The sequence below is a fragment of the Carya illinoinensis genome, chromosome 7 (genome assembly GCF_018687715.1).
Source record: "Carya illinoinensis cultivar Pawnee chromosome 7, C.illinoinensisPawnee_v1, whole genome shotgun sequence".
Taxonomy (NCBI): Eukaryota; Viridiplantae; Streptophyta; class Magnoliopsida; order Fagales; family Juglandaceae; genus Carya; species Carya illinoinensis.
Window position 1 is genome coordinate 35,385,303 of NC_056758.1, and position 18,887 is coordinate 35,404,189.

The following is an 18,887-nucleotide window of genomic DNA, read 5'->3' on the forward strand; positions in this document are numbered from 1 at the left end:
AATTGGTTTATATTTTTTCCCTCAAAACAAATGCTAATAGACTGATTAAATTTTTGTGTCGCAATCCGACAAAGTCTTAACAATATTCCACGAAATTAAAAATAAATAAAAAGCGATTCCACACAACTGAGCGAAAATAAATAACAATATCATTATTAAGTTTTCATTATTTCAATTTTTTCATATATTTACACATATGAGATGAAGTGTTTTATAAAAATAAAATAAAATATTGTTATAATATAAGTTTGTAATGCTAGTGTTGTTTTAAAATTTGAAAAATTGAATAATTAATTATATTTTATATAAAAATTTATAAAAATTATAATGATGAAATAAGATAAGATGAAATATTTTAAATAAACAAATGACTAATGACAAAAGAGGGGTGAAAAAGCTAATCATTTTGTGCTGAGTTGTTTACCTCTTATTTTCAATTTCTAAAAAATTAAAAATATATATATATTTTAACCATAAAATATTAAAAGTTATATCAAGTCGTTAATTTATAAATTGATTAGAAAAAAAAAAAGTCGTTAATTTATAAATTAGTTTTTATGAAATTTTTATATATTTGTATTGAAGATATATTTTGACCAATCTTTTATCCAGTCCTCGTAAGAGTAGGAGTCCGTCTATCCACGTGTAAGCATCGCAGATAGGACGGGCGCAATAGCTCGTATCCCAGAATTTATCCACGGCAAAGGACGTAAGGATCAATTGGTCCATATCCATGCACCCCATCCCAAAGTCAAAGCCCGAGAAATCCAACTCATACTCGCTCTCTTCCATGATTCCATCTCGCAGGGTGCCAGTGTGGCTTTCTTTGATTGGGCAAGCAATTGAACGACGCCGCTTTAAAAACTGGAAAGGAAGAAAGAGAGACTCTTGTTGTTTCTGTGAAATCATAAGTTGATGATAGATAGCCACCATAGAAAAAGTTTAATAATTACAGTAATTATTTAATAGCTTTAAATTGGAAAATACGAAAGGCAAGTCTTCCGGAAGATATAATTAACTTGATGCAATGAACTACGTTGATGACTGTCACTCAAGTTGATAATGTTGTCTTTTCTGATCCAATGGGGACATGATGGCTAACATCATTGTTTTGTCTCTCACACGCATAGACTTTAGCGGTTTGGTCTCTTTCCCATCGGTCTGTTTCAAATCTATATTCCAAGGTAACGATACCTTTTTAATAATCGATTTATAATTAAGATAATATAATTTTATCACCTTATTATTAATAAAATTAATAAAAAATTTATTATTATTATATTTTACATATTTTTTAAACATTTTTAACTATTAAAAAAATTTAAAAATATATATAATTTTATTAGGAGTCACTTCTTTAATTTTTACTAAGAAAAATAAATAAATAAAATACTCTAATAGTGACTTTAAAAATTAATAATAAAGAGGTTAAATAATATTTTATTTAATATTTTATTAATTTTTTTAAAAAAAAAATTAAAACTAAAGTTGTGATCTGGTTGTCAACCAATAGCAAGACTATCATTATTCATATTCCAATCCCTTCTTGTTGCACATCCTTTGTAGTTAGACTTACCGCTGGCTCATGCAAGCTTGTCCAAGGTTACGAGGGGCTCCCAAACATCCCACAAAACCTATCATGCATTATATCATAAAACAATGTATATTTATTATTAGAGTTATTATACTCAATAGCCCTATATTACATATATGCTAATGTAAATTTTTATTTTTTATAATTTTATTTTTTCTCCTTTAACAAATATGTAGTAAGGCTGTTGAGTATGATTTTTATTTGAGATTATGCTCAATTCAAGCAAACTTAGGAAACTTAATTTGATTTTTGGAGGATGATCATCTAGATTTAAAGTCAGATAAATTGTATCCATTCGATATAAATACAAGAAAATGCTCAAATGCCAAACGAGTAATCTAGGTTACATATAATACAAAAAAGCCATGTTAAAAAAAAAAGTAATAAATAAATAAAACCATGTTCAAATTCAACATACCTCTACATTAATTATCTGTTTCTTTGGTACCATATCAACCCCACATTTAAAAATCCATAGTCATGCACCAAATTTGAGGTTTTAGCCACATCTGTGTCAAACTTTAGGACCCGATTATGTGTCTAATTTGACCATATACAAATTCATATTGAAGACTTAGCAGCATCTTGCAATGTATAAATCGATGTAGACCATGTTGAAAATCCACACGTGCAAGCTTTTTCATTGTCAGTATTGTTATTGCGGAGATCGGTCAACTTCCCAGAATAGTGTTTTGGGTGCAACCGTGCAAGTAGAACAATTTCCTCGTAGTTAAGAAGTTGAGTCATGAGTCGCCAACAAAAGCCAATGGCTCGTAACATGCTATTCTGAATACTTTTCTGAACTGTGAAACGAAGCACGAGTAAAAGTTTCGGAGTAATGTGAAATATAATCGTGAGTTATATATGTACCGTGCATTTATTTTAAAAATAAATAAAGTTTATTATTAAAAAGTTAATTTTTTTATATGAATCATATAGTTATTTACTTTTTTTCAAAATGAATAAGTACGCAACCATAATTATATTTAGCATCAATTTGCTTCTAGCTACTAACAAGTTTTTGTCTTTAAACTCATCCTAAAATCTGCTTGACTTTTGCAAGACTAGCTGATTAGGTTTTGATTCCATCATTAGGGGAGACCAAAGTCCGATCCGGTTTGGGTGATGGATCATATTTTTAGTCCATCATTTTTTTTTACTAGACCGGACCGGACATCCCTAGGGACAGACCAGTAGGTCCCTTCCGATTAATCCAACTTTTTTTTTTAAATAAACTAATAAAAAAAATTATTTAAAATATTAAACTAAATTAAGTGACTTATTAAATGAGAATTATATAATAAATTATACAATTATTAATATATACTAATACTATATATTATAATTATACATTAAAAAATATAATAATACATTGATCTAAATATATATACTATAATTAATAATTGTACTAGTAGTATTACTAATATATTATATATTAGTGATAAATTGATAATACTATATTATATTAAATAATACTCTATGCAGTTATAGTGATTTAATAATAACGTATTAAGTTAACTATATTAATACTATTATAAATTTATACATATACTATAATTTATATTATAACTCTTATAATGTGTTAATATATTAATATATATATTAATATTATATATTATAGTTATACATTAAAAAATATAGTACTTATGTAATATTGTGATATATAATTAATTCATACAATTATTTTTATATATAATTTTTTTTATTTAGTTCGGTCCAGGGTGAAAAATTCTTGGATTGCGGAGGCTAGCTTTTTGTTTTTTGTTTTTGTTTTTCCTTTTTTTAGAACCACTACTTGTCTTTGTTAGACATATATATGAGTTTTTTTTTTTGTTTTTGTTTTTTTAAATAGACTTCAATTCATGAATAAATTAAGGAAATTACAGATGTGGCCAATAGTTATGGATAATAGGATTACAAGCCAACTACTCATCGGTTGTACGCTACATTACACACAACTTTCATTACGCTAGACAATGTCTAAACTTCAAAACTCTCTATTGACAAAACTGTTTTGAGATGCGAGACTTTGTAAAACAGATATCCATATCGGCTAATCTGCGAGAAATAACTCATTTCATCCTCTACCCTCCAAATGAGGAGAGGGCTTTTCCAACCTTCAACATCTAAATGAGGAGATGACTCACAACCCTCATCCCTCAAAAAAGGAGAGGTACTTACCTATTTCAAATTATATTTATTTGAAACTAGAATAAAACAACACTAACAGAACACTGACAAAAAACTAACTGAAAACAATAACATAAGCATTATGCTCTCCATAGGTGTCATATGCCCACTTTCCTGTTGTCCATCCACTTTCTGCACACGAGCTTCCCAAAAGCACTCCACTATCTGCATGAGTATATTGTAAACCACTCATCCACAAAGCACGGCAACCAACGAGAGGCAACCCAAAGCCCCTGCCCCATGAAACCCACTACACGTCAATATAGAGTAGCAAGCTTCTCACCGACAAGCAGCCCTACCTCGCCTCAATCCACTTATCTGGCTCCATCAACATCAGCCTCTCCTATTTTCGAAATGCCATGGATGTTGTCTCGGCCCAGCCCATAACCACCAAGCGAGCCATCCTTCACTTTGGGCTGGCAAAGACGAAAACCAGAGCAAAAGGAACCGCACCTAGGGCCACTAAGGGCCTCTGTTCTGTATTGATCATGAAATATTTCCAGACACCCAAACAACCAACACGGAAATAACAAAAGAAAATAATGTAAACGAAACCAAAAAAACCACCAAAGCTGTATCACCCCCATTATGGCCACCTATGAGAATCTTCACCTTGAGCTACGATCGGGCTCCACTCAAGAAGATCACCTTATCCCCCCATGCACCTCAGCATACATCCCGAAGAACTCCTATGTTTTCCATGGATAAAATAGAACACCTTAAACCTCGCAGGATTACACCCCATGTCTACATGCATTCATTCGCTTCTGAAGGTAAGACCCTGACCCTACCCACACCAGAGACCCTCTATTTTATCACCACACCCAGCTATGTTGTATTGTTATGGGGTTTAACTAAGAAAAACAAGATTTTAAACCACACCATTCCACGGCCAAAATGAAGTCGAGGCCCTCCACCTCCATCTTGCAACATCACTTTGCCCATTCGCGTGATTTATTGTGGTGGATGACCTCAAGCTCCTTAACCGGGAGGTGGAGCTTTCAAACCACCATACCACCGCCAATCAACGCTTTATTTATAAAATGAAAACTAAACGGCAAATAAAGAGGTGGGTGGAACTTGTCTTACTAGAAAAATTATTAATTTGCTAGCGTATATGGACATGTTTGAATGTATATAATAGCTCTGCTACTATTAAATACTATTAAACTACAGAAAGTTTTTAATCAATAAATATTTGCAGCAAAACAAATAACTTGAAAAAATGGTCTTAATCGCTGGTTATTGGGTGCATTCAGCTTTAATGTTATTGGAAACAATTTGTAATCCAGCACAGAAAAATTACAACTCACGCTCACGTAACACATTGTGATGTCGTATGCATACTTGAAATCAACGTGCCATTGAAATCTAGAATTCGTTTAAGTATGAATGGTTATTATTGACCATCTTCTAGTTATACTTTTGAGGTCCCAACATCAGAGATGATTTGATTACCTTTATTAAAAATAAAAATTTCATGAAATCCATTGATCAGTTCAAGAGACGTGTGTCTAATGTCCCTAAGCAGTCGCACCAATTTTGCCTAGGTGATCCAAAATCCAAGTGGGGGGAATTAGAGCATAGATATCACTGTTAATTGAGCTCAAATAAAATATCTTCCAACAGTTTCTCTTATGGGCCAATGGGCCATGGCTTCTCCCTCTAAAAATAGAGTTATAGTACAGAAAGCTGGCTGACTATTGGGCCTTGCTCCTTATCCTTTTGTGTGTCGAATATGTAAACTATAGTACAAACAGGCAACTGACGATTGAGCCTCGCTACTAACACGTATAAAATTTGGTCGATGTTTCCCTCCCAACGTGGCTAGGAACAGGCCAATAAGTCATCTTTTAATTTTCTACTATAAGCATTTGATGTGTAACTTTAAACTGTTTTTTTTTTTCCTGCCATGTTATCTATGCCAAAACACTTCATTTAATGATGAATCAAGTAGCTTCAATTAAATCATCTCGATACACCCAATGCCTCAATGGTGAAGCAAAGGTCGCATGCAAGCGATACAAACCGAAGAATAGATCAAAATCATGCTTTGCGTCCTATTTTATTGCCAAAATGACATCCAATTACAATGGAGAAAACTTGACAACCATCCTTACCAATCTTGAGCATCACCCAGATCAGACAAGATACAATTACTGCTTCTTTGCCTCTGCTTTCTTTGGTTGAAAGAAACAGCATCCTAATTTATGACATTGTCATTTATTACAATTATTGCAACAAATAAGCAGAAATAGAAGTCAGTTCCATGGTAAATCGAAAGAGAGTTATAGCTTATCCACAAAGATAGACACAATAATGCAAGTAAAAGAAACAAAAGGCTATGCTCTGCTATCTAAAGATATACACATGCTACAGACACGAGGGTGCATAACTATCAACCATAAACCACACCAATTTAATTAAAAAATAAAGGATCAGTTTTAATAGCTTCGCTACCAGCATATTAGCATTGGGTATAAAAGATAAAATAATAAGATAGCAGAAAATAAAACCTTAATAAAAGATAAAATAATAAGATAGCAGAAAATAAAACCTTACTCATTGAACCCACAATCCATATAACAAAAAGATACAACATGCATTATCTCTAATCATTGAAACCACAATTGATATAACAAAAAGAAAAATGCTACAACATGCACTACAGATTCAAACAAAACTGCATTATACCTGTAGAAACTTTCGGAGAGAATAACGAGATGTACCGATGGTTCAAACTTCATAAACAAAAAGGAAAGATGCACTTGGGTGAGGCATATGGTTGAACGGTGGACATGGAATACAACGGCCCTGGAATGACAAGCACCAACCAAAAATAATTCAATTCGATCAACTAATGGTAATTAAAAATTGAGAAATATGGGAAGATATCTACCACAAAACAACCAATTTAGAAGCCATCGATTTCTACTTCGACCATATGCCTCAACCACATCCCACAATACAAACCCAAATAAAAGACAACCCACAAATATGTGTTAGGTGGTTTTTTCCCAAGCCCAAAAGGCCTAGAGGCCAAACCCAATATCTAGAGACCTATACCCACCGAGCCAATTGGTGGCATGTCAAAGGACTCTTGACACGTATAAACTTGATTCGAGGCTTAAGAGCGGAGGATAGTCTGCTATTATGAGAGCACGAAAAAGTTGCCCTAGTGAAAATGGAAGAAGAACACGTAATCTCTACGAAACTAAACCCTAAGATGAAATAAAGGATCACAATATATTAAATGCGCACATTAGAGGATCACGTTGCATTAAATCTCTTTGCATCTAGGAAAAAAATCCCTTCAGGTTTTTATTCAAACTCGAGGATATGAACTGAAAGAGAACAAATATTTTAGGCGGTTCGGTTTGGAAGTTTTAAACATAGAAGTCTCTTCTCATTTTATTTCATCGTTACAATATTTTTAAATTTTCATATAAAATATAATAAATAATTAAATTTTTTCAAATCTCAATTCAATTTTTTTAAATTTTAAAATAATAATATTAAAAATTAATATTTTATTCAACTTTTAACTTTTATTTTTAACTAAAAATTCTTATCTCAATATCTAATTAGATTTATCACGCGCCCCTTAAACTTTGCAAAACTGAGTATAGAATTTGCTAACTCAAGTCTCAAGGAAAAGAGTTGATAAGAGTAACGGATTCTTTTATAAATGAAAGGTATGGACAAGTTAAAGGGAAGTAATGTTATTCATTATTTATTTATTATTATATGATGTAGTACTGAATGATTTAATATTATCTATTATATTTTATATGTGACTTATTTATTTGATATCTAATAAAAAAATGTCATGAAAATAAATATAAAAAAATTACGAATAAGATTTATCCAATTCCTGACCAGCAAAACTAGACAAATGTGTGAAGAAAATAAATCACAGAGCATAAATTCCAAATGTGCAAGTATTAGGCCGACGATAGAGAGAAGTCCGGACACTTCCGAGCCCATGTAACAAGAGCCCTTTTACATATCCGTATGATTTTATTTTATTTTTTTGTCCTTTTTCATTTTGTCGGTTCTTTAAATTCATGGAGAGCCATTTATGGAGCGCATTAATATTGAAAATTTATACACACCATTAATGAAAATTTATACACTCCGATGGCATCTTGTCTCCCAGTTACGTGGGTGTTTTTGTTTTAAAAAAATAATAATAATAATGTTATGTGGGTATTTTTATTTTACTATCTTAAATTTCTAAACCATTTTATTACACAATTAATTTTATTTGTTTAGAATTTTGGATATACTTAAATTTTGTTTTTCCAATAAAAATCTTAATTTATTTGTAGTGGTAGAGTTGACAAGTTAATAAATATTATATCTAAGTAACATTACATATAATCAATTTTACATATTTTATATGTACTCCAATGATATAATTAGTTACATTATTTTTTTAATACATGACCAATCATATAAATAGAGTACATAAAAAAATATAAAAGAATAACTGTATATATAATTTTTTATTATATCTACTACAAGCTTTTTCTCCTCTTTTACACTATATAAAGTAAAGCATCGTTAGCAATTATATGAACAATTTGATTAAAATCTCTTTTTACGTAACAAATCTGTCAGTCATCTAACCTAGTTAGGACTTGTCTGATTTTCTCCGCAATATACTCGAACTTAGTGAAGTACTCCTTAGATCTCTTTACTACAAACTTTTTCTCCTCTTTTACCCATTACATTATATATATTTTTTATAATAAATATTACAAACAGAATACAAAAACATATACGTAAATAGGAGAAATCTCGAAAAATGGGTTTTCACCTATTATTTAAAACTTATCGTTTTCTTTCGATAGATGATAATCCCACTTTACCTTTCAAAGAAAATGTAGTCTTAAAGATGAAAACCAATATTTTTAATGAAATTTATGTAGAGACGGGGAGAAAGCATTGAAGACGAAACAAAGTTGAAGAATATGGTAGAAATATATAAGAAATCAAAGGAAAAACAATGAATGATAAATTGATAAATATTTTTAAAAAATTTATGACACTGTTTATTAGTAAGTTTAGTCTTCCTTTCATCGGAAGTCTTTCTTCAAAGCGGGAGGAAAGGGTTGGGAGCTGTAATCTGTATGCCGGTATATACGCGAAGAGGTTTGGGACATAGTTTGGTGGGTAATGGGATAAGATATTTTCTTAAAAGTTAAATAAATAATAATATTTTAATTTTAATTTTATTTCAAAATTAAAAAAATTAAATTATTTATTATATTTTATATAAAAATTTAAAAAAATTATAATTATTATATAAGAAAAGAATAGAATTAATTTTGTATAACTGAGGGAGAAAAAGAAAACAATCAGAAGACAAGGACTGAGAAAGAAATAAACAAAAGTGAAAAGGTTATAACGTAAATAAGAAAGCACCAGCAATATCTACCAGCTGATGCGCACTCTTATTTATTTTATTTTTCTTTCGGTTGAAATAATTTAAGGCCCCTATTCTCGGAAAAACCAAACGATCGCTTTTTCTTTTTCTTTCCAGTTCCCCATTTTATGTTTGTCCATTTCGATTAGGGTTTTCTTATTCTTCTTCATCTCCTCTGCGTCTCTGAGCTTACAAACCCTAATCTCCTACCCCCCCCTTTCACCCACTCTCCGTTCGATCTCCTTTCACTAGCCGTTACACTCGGTTTCCCGCCAATTTCAACCTCATCTCAGCCGTCGTTTCTCTTGTTTATTTTTTTTGAAAAACTAACCGTTAGATCTGCCATATCGGGAAACCGTTCGGTTTGTGTTCCTTTTTTTATCTCTCGGCATAAGATTTTCTTGACCGTTGGGAATGTCTGCGGCGGAACCGGAGAAGACGGTTGACGTGGTGTTGGAGGAGGAGGAGAAAGGGGGAGAGCTCTTGTTCTGCGGTGCCACTTCTTGGGATTCCGTTGGTCGACGCAAAGGCCTCGAGGGCAACTTGGTCTCCCCGACTCGGCTTCGCCCGCTCGTCGGTGTTGACATTCGATTTGTCGCTTCGGGCTGCTGTAAGTTTGATTCTCCATCAAGAATTGGTTTCGCTTCGCTTTTAGCTCCTATTCGATTGCATTTCTCGGTTAATACCTTGATCTTGACCGAACATTGCTGGTGTAGTTTTGGTATTTTTTTTTTTTCATTGTAACGAAGTGTATTCTGACCGTTATATTGGTATTGCATCGAATCGTAGCATCGTGTCATTGCGTGGCGTTGGATACTGAAGGGCGTTGCTATACATGGGGGCGCAATGAGGCAGGAACTTGTATTTTGTTAGCAACTTTATACGTTTCTTACTCTCTTTTTATGCTATTAATTCATAGTCTATTGATGTGCAGAAGGGCCAACTTGGCCACGGAGACACCATTCAGAGAGACAGGCCAACTGTAGTGTCTGAACTTCTCAAGTAAGTTGCAGGAGTCAGGCTTTGCTTGCTCGGTGTCTACTCCAAATCTTGGGAGTGGCTCCTGTCCAATAGGTTGTTGTAGAGTTCCTCTTTGATTTATGGCTTCCCTTGAGCGAAAAGGTGTTTTGAATAAATGCAGCTGGCTTGAGTTTGAATTTTAGGGATTAAAGTGTCTGAAAGTGTAATTTAATGACTGCATATGGTGGTTATAGAATTGAATTATTTATTGTAAATAGGGCTCAGAAAAAATAATTCCAAGAAACTATTGAAAAAGAAAAAGATGGATAGAACAAAACTATTTTGCAAAAGTTATTAGGCATTTTGTTCATGCTTGGTTATCAAAGTTCCACCTTGTCAAGATGGTAGATAACTTGATAGGCACATAACAACAAGTGGAAATAGATTTAATTGCTTATCAAAGCTTCACCTTTCCAAGATGGTAGATTACAGATGAGTGATAGTGATGAAGGTTCTGTTAAGGATTTGTATATTCTACTAATATCATATGACAAATGCTCGTATTGGTGATTTTCGTAACCCATGGAAAATCCTGGATTTAAATGTCTTATTTAAGTTTTAAAACCAGTAATTATTTATTTACTCATTTTGTTATTCGAGTTGTTACGGCTATCCATTGAAGGTACAAAGTCATTAGAGCTGGAACGGGGAGAAGCCATACGGTAGTGGGTACTGAGGATGGAATTTCCCTCTCCTTTGGCTGGAACAAACATGGACAGTTGGGTTCAGGCTCGGTACGCAATGGTGGGTTTGTTTTTATAGATTTAGTTCAATTAAAGTTCTAGAAGCTTGCAATGCAAATCTAATGGCAAATGTTTTTGATAGGCTGGTCACTCTGACATTGCAGTGCCATTTATAGATTTAAGAGTTATAAGCTCACTACATATGGGTACACAATATTTCCAAGTTACTTATGCATTAAGAATGTCACTTGTAACACATGGAATACGATTTCATGCTGAAGTGGGTACTTTTAAGGGCATTCTGGGAACCACGATCAAGTACTAGTACCTTTTCACTCTATATGCAACATTATTATGCAAATACAGATAAAATAATCCAAGTTTGATTCCTTTATGTGTTACATTTTTTTGTTAGGTAACATCATTATATTAAAATTACAAAATTCAACATTGTTATTTGATTTTGAAGGTTTTATGGGAAAATGTGATTAGGGATATGCGATGTGCCCAATCCAAGTTTGCCTTGGCAATTACTGATAAAAAAAGGGTTTGCCTTAGCAAATTGAATTCAGATCACTAAGTTCATCATCCGGATTATGTTTTTATCTGGATCTGATTCCTGTACGTATTTTTACAGTTGTGAACAAATAGCATATGATATTACTTATTAATATAGAGTTTGTATTTTTGTTATATCTCATTGTAAAACATGTATACTTTGTTAAAACATACATTAGTGTCTGACAACAAGCTGCCTTACGTAGTCACTTTATCATTTGTAGAAATCGAGTTATCTCCCGTTCGCTGCCTTGTTTCTGAAGTAAAAAATACTGTTTGTGGGGCTGACTTCACCGTGTGGTTGACTTCTGTTGAAGGAGCTTCTATACTGTATGGTTTGTGGATACACTTGGGCTTTTGTTTTCATGGTTTTTCGGCCAATTTTTCATTTGGTTTTGTAGTTCACAATTTAGTCAAATAACTTTCTGAGTTGCAAAATGTTTCTTGGTTTCTAGGACTGCAGGCCTTCCTCAGTATGGACAACTTGGGCATGGAACAGACAATGAGGTATGCTATTATATTTTATGTGTTCATTTTTTATATTCTCCCCATGATCTTTTGACAAGTTGCCAAGTTGTCCCTGTATCATATTCATGGGATCCAAAGACTTTATTGCTTTAAATTTGGTGATAGCGACATAGGTCCTTACCTGTATTTCTATATTTTCTTTGCCAACTTTCATATATAGAGGCAATTGTTTGGGATAACTCTTTTATCAGGGGTGCATAGAATGATTGAGTACCACTAAAAGGTAAATGGTAGAATTTGTTACATAGCAGTGATCCAATATGAGTATTAATTTGTATATACTAATTTTTTAATCTGAATCTCCTGAGGGTTTTGTAATAGAACAGCTGGATTGTTTGCATAGGAATTTTGTTTAGTTTTTTCTTTTGAGATGCATCTTAAACCCCTCAGAAAGTATGAAGTTGATGCAATATGCTGGCTTCTTAATGAAGGAAACAAACTGACTGTGGAAATATGTACGGTGGGCTATCATTGGATTTTGATTTTGGAAACAGGTCTATAAAGAGGGATTAATAGGATAGTTTTCTTAGAGATCGTACCTCATTTCACATTCACATAAAAAAAGAAAAAGATTTTACCTCACTTAGAACCAGAAGCATCTTGCCTCTTGATTGTTGGGGTCCTTTGACATTTTCAAACTATTGAGAGAAGTACTTAGTTCGAATGTCCTTTTTCTTTTTCAAATATCCTTAAAGTTCTTACAAAGGTGGTTACTTTATTTTTGATAAGTATAAAGGTGGTTACTTTTAGGTGTAGTATTCTGCAGCTAGCCTTAATTTTTTTTTTTTTTTTGATAAATTACAGTTTTCCTAAATAGAATTTTATTCAACAAAATTATTCAAAACATATGATGAAAATATTACATGGCCGAATATGGACTTATTAAGGCAATTTAAGCTGTTTTGTGGTACTAGCATTAAATGGATGCTGAACCGTAGAATGATTTTTGTAATATCCCCCTCTTGCCCCTCCCATTGCTTTCTGCTTCTCCCTCGGCTGGTGCGAAGTCCAATCAATTCATCAATTGCTTAAACTCAACTTTCTTGCTTAGTTTCATGCATCTGCTTGCTAGCAGCTCTCATATTGAATTTTGTTACGTTCTTTTATTTATATTCAATCTTCCTTTACACACCGTATGTAGCCTCATGTAAACTGTTTCCATTAGACTGCATTCATCAAGAAGCCTCTTTGATGTGTCATTACTTAGTTTGCTCTAGTCACTACCCTTGATAAAGTGTCATACAGTTTATGTGCAGACACAGACACACAGGGCGCTGCATGATTTAAACACATATTTGTACATACACTTACAGATATGAGACTTTTTTTATATGAGGCTTCACATAATTTAAGCTGCTGTGTGGCACTAGGATTAAATGGCTACTGAATTGTAGAAGCCTCTTTGATTTGTCATTACTTTGTTTCCTCTAGTCAATACCCTTGATGAAATGTCAAAGATTGTACACACACGCAGAGACAGAGGGTTGCATGATTTAGACACATTTATACATACACATACAGACGTGAGACCTAAAATTTTTTAGTGTGAAGCTTCACGTAATTTTGGATGTGCCTGCAGTACAACACCAAGGACAGCTCGGTGAGACTTGCTTATGAAGCCCAACCACGCCCTAGAGCAATAGCTTCTCTTGCTGGGGAAACAATTGTCAAAGTTGCATGTGGAACAAACCATACTGGTTGTTAATAGCTTCTGCTCTCTCCGTGTATTTATACATACGCATTTTCTTATGTGTATTTATACATAAGTATACACGTTATAATCCCCCCACAACCCCACCCCACTTTTCCTCCACGTCAACATACTTGCATTGTTGTTATGTTTATTTCTTTATGTTGGCTTTTGGTCTTGGCATACAGTGGCTGTGGATTCAAATGGATTTGTTTACACGTAAGTGCTTCTTCAGTTTACCTAGTGTGAGATAGCATTACACTTCTCTTTCTCCCTGCTGACTTGGAAACATCTTTTCTGGTTGACTATCTGCTGTGGAAATATGTTTAGGTGGGGATTTGGCGGTTATGGAAGGTAGGTTCTAGCAATTCAGATTGTGTATGGGCTTTCTTCATGGTGCCATCTTTTTCTTATCCATGTAACTCCTGGAATGATGATTTGTAGGCTTGGACATAAGGAGCAGAAGGATGAGTGGGCCCCTCGTCGTGTTGATGTTTTTCAGAAGCACAATGTTCTACCTCCAGATGCAGTGATTTCAGCTGGTTCTGTTAATTCCGCTTGCACTGCAGGTATATATGAACTTGGTTTAAAGTGTAGTAGATATTGTGATGCACACACCTTCCCCTATTATAGACCTTGTTTATTATGGAAGCTTGGAAGGTGGTGCTTAATGCCAACTGGGACGATATGTAAAGGTGTTCAAACAACATGATACCATGTTGCATGTGTCAGTATGGAACAACAGAATGCAAGTTTCTCTATAGATCTTAGCATATGAGTAGATGTAACAAATCATTTAGACAGCCATGTAATGAATGTATGTGTAGATCACAACATGATAAAGATGTAGAAGGGCTGTGGGAAGATTAAATTTATGTTTAAGCTGTGGTTTACCCAATTAACCTACACCCTCTTATTGATTTTATTTGGCAGAGAGCCAAGTGCTACGGTTAGTCTCTCTAAAGGAAAATATAGAAGAAAAACTTTGTTATGGTGAAAAGACTTAATTTCAAATCAGGCACAAGACTTGGTACTATGGGAGTGAAACACTTCTTCGTAAGGTTATTGAATTGGCTTTAGTTTTGCTTCCCATATCTTAGGACTAAGATACCATATGATATCCAATTTTTTTGTCCATTGGTAATGTGGGAGTGCACACGTCTATTACTAGGCAATTGAATTGGCTTTAGTTTGGCTTGCCATATCTTAGGACCAAGATGTCGGATTACATTCAATTTATTTATCCGTGTTTTTTTCTTCCTGGGCTCCTGAAGAAAGGGCCAAATCATCAAATGAGCTTTAGTAGTAACCACTTGGCTTATTGGCAATTAGCCAAGGTCAGTTGAAGTGAGGAGCCTACCTTAGTGTTGCTAAATGCTAAGGGGCTTTAGGCCTCTACTTACCATGCAATTGAAATAATTTTATACAAATGGCATATGCAGGAAGGAATATGAAAACATTATTAACTGGAGAATATTGTTTTGCAAACCTTACCACTCCTTAATTTTTAAATTTGTGTTCTATTTTTTTTTTTTACAGATTTTTTTCTTTTGGTTTTTTGCTAAAATTAATTTGTTTTCTAGGTGGAGGACAGTTGTATATGTGGGGCAAAATAAAGAATGCCGGTGATGACTGGATGTATCCTAAACCTCTCATGGATTTAAGGTTTGGCTCTGCATCATGATTGTGCTATTTATACATTAAGTTTTATTTATTTTTATTGGCATTGGGTGTCTGAGATCAAAGTCCCGACTAATCCTGAGGGCGCACACAGCAAGGAGTTTTTTGCAAGTATTCCTCTGGTAATTCAATGGGAAGTTCTCCCAGTCCGACAGTCCCTAGAAAGTGTTTGAACCCAAAAGGATTTGAACCTTAGACCTGGAGGGAGCATACCACCAAAACTAAGGCCTTTACCACTTGAGCAAACCCCTAGGGGTTCTTTAAACGTTATTATGGATCAGAAGATGTGTTTCCCAGTATTTACATCTTATTTATCAAAACCAAGATGTATTTTTTAGTATGGAGAACTAATACATGAGAGACACCATATGCCAAAAAAAACAAGCATAAAAACCCTTAAACTGCAAATAAAAAGCTGAATGAGCAATCATCCAATGTGGTAAAGGGTGAACAAGATTCCGTTAGTTCCTGTGTCTTTATTATCTTTCCAATTGCAACACAACAAACTAGATGGAACAATCTTCCATATTGCTTTGCTGTGAGACTGACAAAACGTTCCATTTCAATAGTCCAGTAAGGTCTATGACATGACAAGGCATTGCAATCGAACCCAAACGTCCCAAAAATAGAATTTCATCAACTTATCTGAGGAAACTCTTCTGCGAACTGCATAAATTTTTCTGTAACTTTGGATTAACTTGTTTGTTTGACATATGCCAGAGTTGTTTAGGAGTTTCATGTTTTTTCATGCGAGGTGATCCCATTAGGACCTTTGTCCTTGACTTTCTGCTTTTACATCTTCATATGTGGAACGTTTTAAAGTAATGGATAAAAGAGAAAAGTGAAATTGAAGTATTGAAGTCTTAGCTTTTTGCTGCAAGATTAGTAATGGGATGAGTAAAGGTTAGCATGAAAAGGGATTTCAAACCCAGGCTTGCAGTCATGCAAATGAAGGCTTTACCGCCAAGATGTAGGTGTTGTCTTTCGAGTTTTGGGAGTTAGATTATGATTTTTTATTCGTGGAAGCTTTGTTTACCGAATAAAAAAAAATGAAAAATTATCTGTGGGATTTGATCCAAAGAACCATGTCGCCTCAGAATTTCTTTATCCAAGTATAATCATGCAATTGACAAGTGGTTTTGCAGAACCAATAGTGCTGTTAATATTCTGTTATAGCATTCCTATTGTAATTTGATTTTTTGTTTTTGCCAAAACTTTGAGTTCATTTAGAAAATCTTGATGATTCGAATTGACTAGCCATCAAAGCATATCAGAAAACTTTCCCTTGTTTTTTAGATATTGTATTCTCTTCAGCTTTACAAGTATCCCGTCTCCTGGCCTTTATTGTCAGTGTAAATCCAGAGCCTCTTTCTGTAATATAATTTCCTGTCTGGCATCATGAAAGTGTATTACTCTCCAACTCACGAAGCAATAATTTAGAGGTTTGCTTGCTGGTTGTAGTTTTTGGGTTTGCCTGGTACTCGGCATAATTGCATATATAACTTTCTTTTCTGCTTTTTTACAGTGGCTGGAATCTACGTTGCATGGATTCAGGTAATATGCACCATTTTGTTGGTGCTGATTCCTCCTGCATAAGTTGGGGCCATGCACAACATGGAGAGCTGGGATTTGGCCCAAATGGGCAGAAGTAAGGGTTTGTCACTTCTAAATCATAAATTTCCTTTCTTTTAAAGGCTTCCTTTTTTCTTTCTTTATAGTTTGCTTTGTGTTTGTTTCTGCTCCTTAGGTCTTCTGCAATACCCAAAAAAGTAGATATTCTTGAGGGCATGCATGTCATCAGGTGTGTGTTAATCTTTGCTTACATTTTAATTTGTTTTCAACAATTCTACCCATGGTTTGTAATTATTATTTTTTTCCTGTAGTGTTGCATGTGGTATGGGCCATTCCATGGTGGTGGTTGATAGAAAAAATGTGGGTGACCAACTTGATCAGGTAATTATTAAAAGATCACAGTATCCTGTTATTGGAATTTTGGGTGCTCTTGCATTTTTGGTGTTGTATCTTATCGGAATGTTGTCTATGAACACTGTTGCCAGAAGAAATGTAGTTACCCTTAGCTTTCTGCGGTCATCAATCTTTCTTGGAGCATTTAACTGTCTGGTAGTGTTTTGGCAGTACAATGATTTTGAAACATTTATTGCATTCTTTGGTAAATGAGCTAGATGAAATAGGATTTTCTCAAACGGTGTCCTTGGAATATTCGATTCGGAAAAATCTTAAACAGCAAGTGTTTTGGCATGGCAGAATCTATTTGTAGTGACAGCTAGCTGCTCTAGACTCTTAATGCCATACTCTGTCAATCTAATGTTCAGCAGCGATTTTCTTTTCTTTGGGAAGGGCATTTTATGTCCCTATTTTTTAGTAGCTGCTTTTCATTAAGTTTGAAAAAAATACAGATAAAGCTGATATTAACTTTTGATAATTTTTTGATCTTTTTGTTTTTCAGCTTGATATTTATGATGGCAAAGCTTCTGGTGAAGGTATGCCTGATGTCAAAGCGTGTAGTAATGTAAATGGTTGGTCTGATTTGTTGTTGGAAGAACTCCTGTTACATGTTTTGGATGAAAGGAATATTTGTTGATTCAAGGCACAACTTTTGGCCTAGTGGACAATGTATGCTTGCAGGTTTTTAGGGGCCAGACTTCTGCCTGGGCCTCCCCATAGCCGGAAAGAGTTGAAATTAGCTTGGATGTCAACATTGTATTGATGATTTGGGGATCTAAGCTGGTTAATCAGACGAATTCTTTCTGCAGGTGGTGAAGAGCCTGAGCTTCAAACTCCAGTTGTCAAGCAAACTGCTAAAAAGGGTACTGCTAAATCTTCAAGTAACTCAAAGAAGAGGAAGAAGTCGAAAGATTCATCTGACTCGGAGGATGGAGATGACAGTGATGCTGACAGTGAAGATGGTGAAGAACAGGTCAATGGGCAGACAGAACTGAGAAAGCGGGGTAGGAATGTTTCTGGTCGAGGTAAAGGTGCTAATAAATCCACGCGTGGGCGCGGTCGACCTCCAACAGCAAATAAAAGTTCACATTCTTCTCAAGGGAAAAGCGGTAAAAGAGGACGGCCCCGGAAGGCCTAACTTCACAGTTCCAAGTTTGAAATTTTGTTCTCTCTCTGTGTTTAGAGAGGGGTACGTCACTATCAGTTGGCTACTGTACTTGGAGTTCTTTCTAATTTCCAAAAGTTTTTTTTTTTCCTTTTTCAATTATTCAGTCCCGCTAAAATGTACTTGTTTGAGTGATAGAAACATTTCTCTTGTACTAACATTTCATTTTTTTCTTCTTGGAAAACTGAGAAAATGTTGTAGCACTTTTAACACATTTTCTATTTTAGAAAATCTCACATTCTGTCACTTTTCCCATCGATATTTCATAACTTGATGGGCTATTTCTCTCTTTCCGTTTGTGGCTTCTGTCATCTGGTTGGTCTGTAAACATCGTGGCTAACAGAAAATTATGACGGGGAATGCAATTGGGTCACGGATTCCGT

The 18,887-nt window shown here is 34.2% G+C and overlaps 1 protein-coding gene and 1 long non-coding RNA gene across 2 annotated transcripts; one reads left to right on the top strand and one right to left on the bottom strand.

Annotated features, from left to right (window-relative positions):
* Window positions 1-5,704: 5,704 nt before the first annotated feature.
* LOC122315624 lies at window positions 5,705-6,611 on the bottom strand. Its single transcript, XR_006244075.1, has 2 exons — window positions 6,479-6,611; window positions 5,705-5,987 (listed from the first exon to the last, which is right to left on the bottom strand). It is a non-coding gene; the product is annotated as an uncharacterized LOC122315624 (long non-coding RNA).
* Window positions 6,612-9,256: 2,645 nt separating this feature from the next.
* Window positions 9,257-18,785, top strand: LOC122315604 (protein RCC2 homolog). Its single transcript, XM_043131614.1, has 16 exons — window positions 9,257-9,825; window positions 10,005-10,066; window positions 10,150-10,217; window positions 10,858-10,979; window positions 11,701-11,806; window positions 11,932-11,983; window positions 13,584-13,701; window positions 13,883-13,913; window positions 14,025-14,048; window positions 14,139-14,263; window positions 15,278-15,359; window positions 16,900-17,022; window positions 17,122-17,175; window positions 17,258-17,327; window positions 17,842-17,875; window positions 18,149-18,785. The coding sequence occupies exons 1-16, from the start codon at window positions 9,630-9,632 to the stop codon at window positions 18,475-18,477; spliced, it is 1,596 nt and encodes a 531-aa protein (XP_042987548.1). The 5' UTR covers window positions 9,257-9,629; the 3' UTR covers window positions 18,478-18,785.
* The last annotated feature ends 102 nt before the right edge of the window (window positions 18,786-18,887 follow it).

Excerpts from the sequence above, each read along its gene's own strand:
- LOC122315604 (XM_043131614.1), top strand. The coding sequence starts at position 9,630 with ATGTCTGCGGCGGAACCGGAGAAGACGGTTGACGTGGTGTTGGAGGAG. Across the intron at positions 13,702-13,882 it reads ATGTGGAACAAACCATACTG|TGGCTGTGGATTCAAATGGA; the intron begins GTTGTTAATAGC and ends CTTGGCATACAG. Across the intron at positions 14,264-15,277 it reads TAATTCCGCTTGCACTGCAG|GTGGAGGACAGTTGTATATG; the intron begins GTATATATGAAC and ends TTTGTTTTCTAG.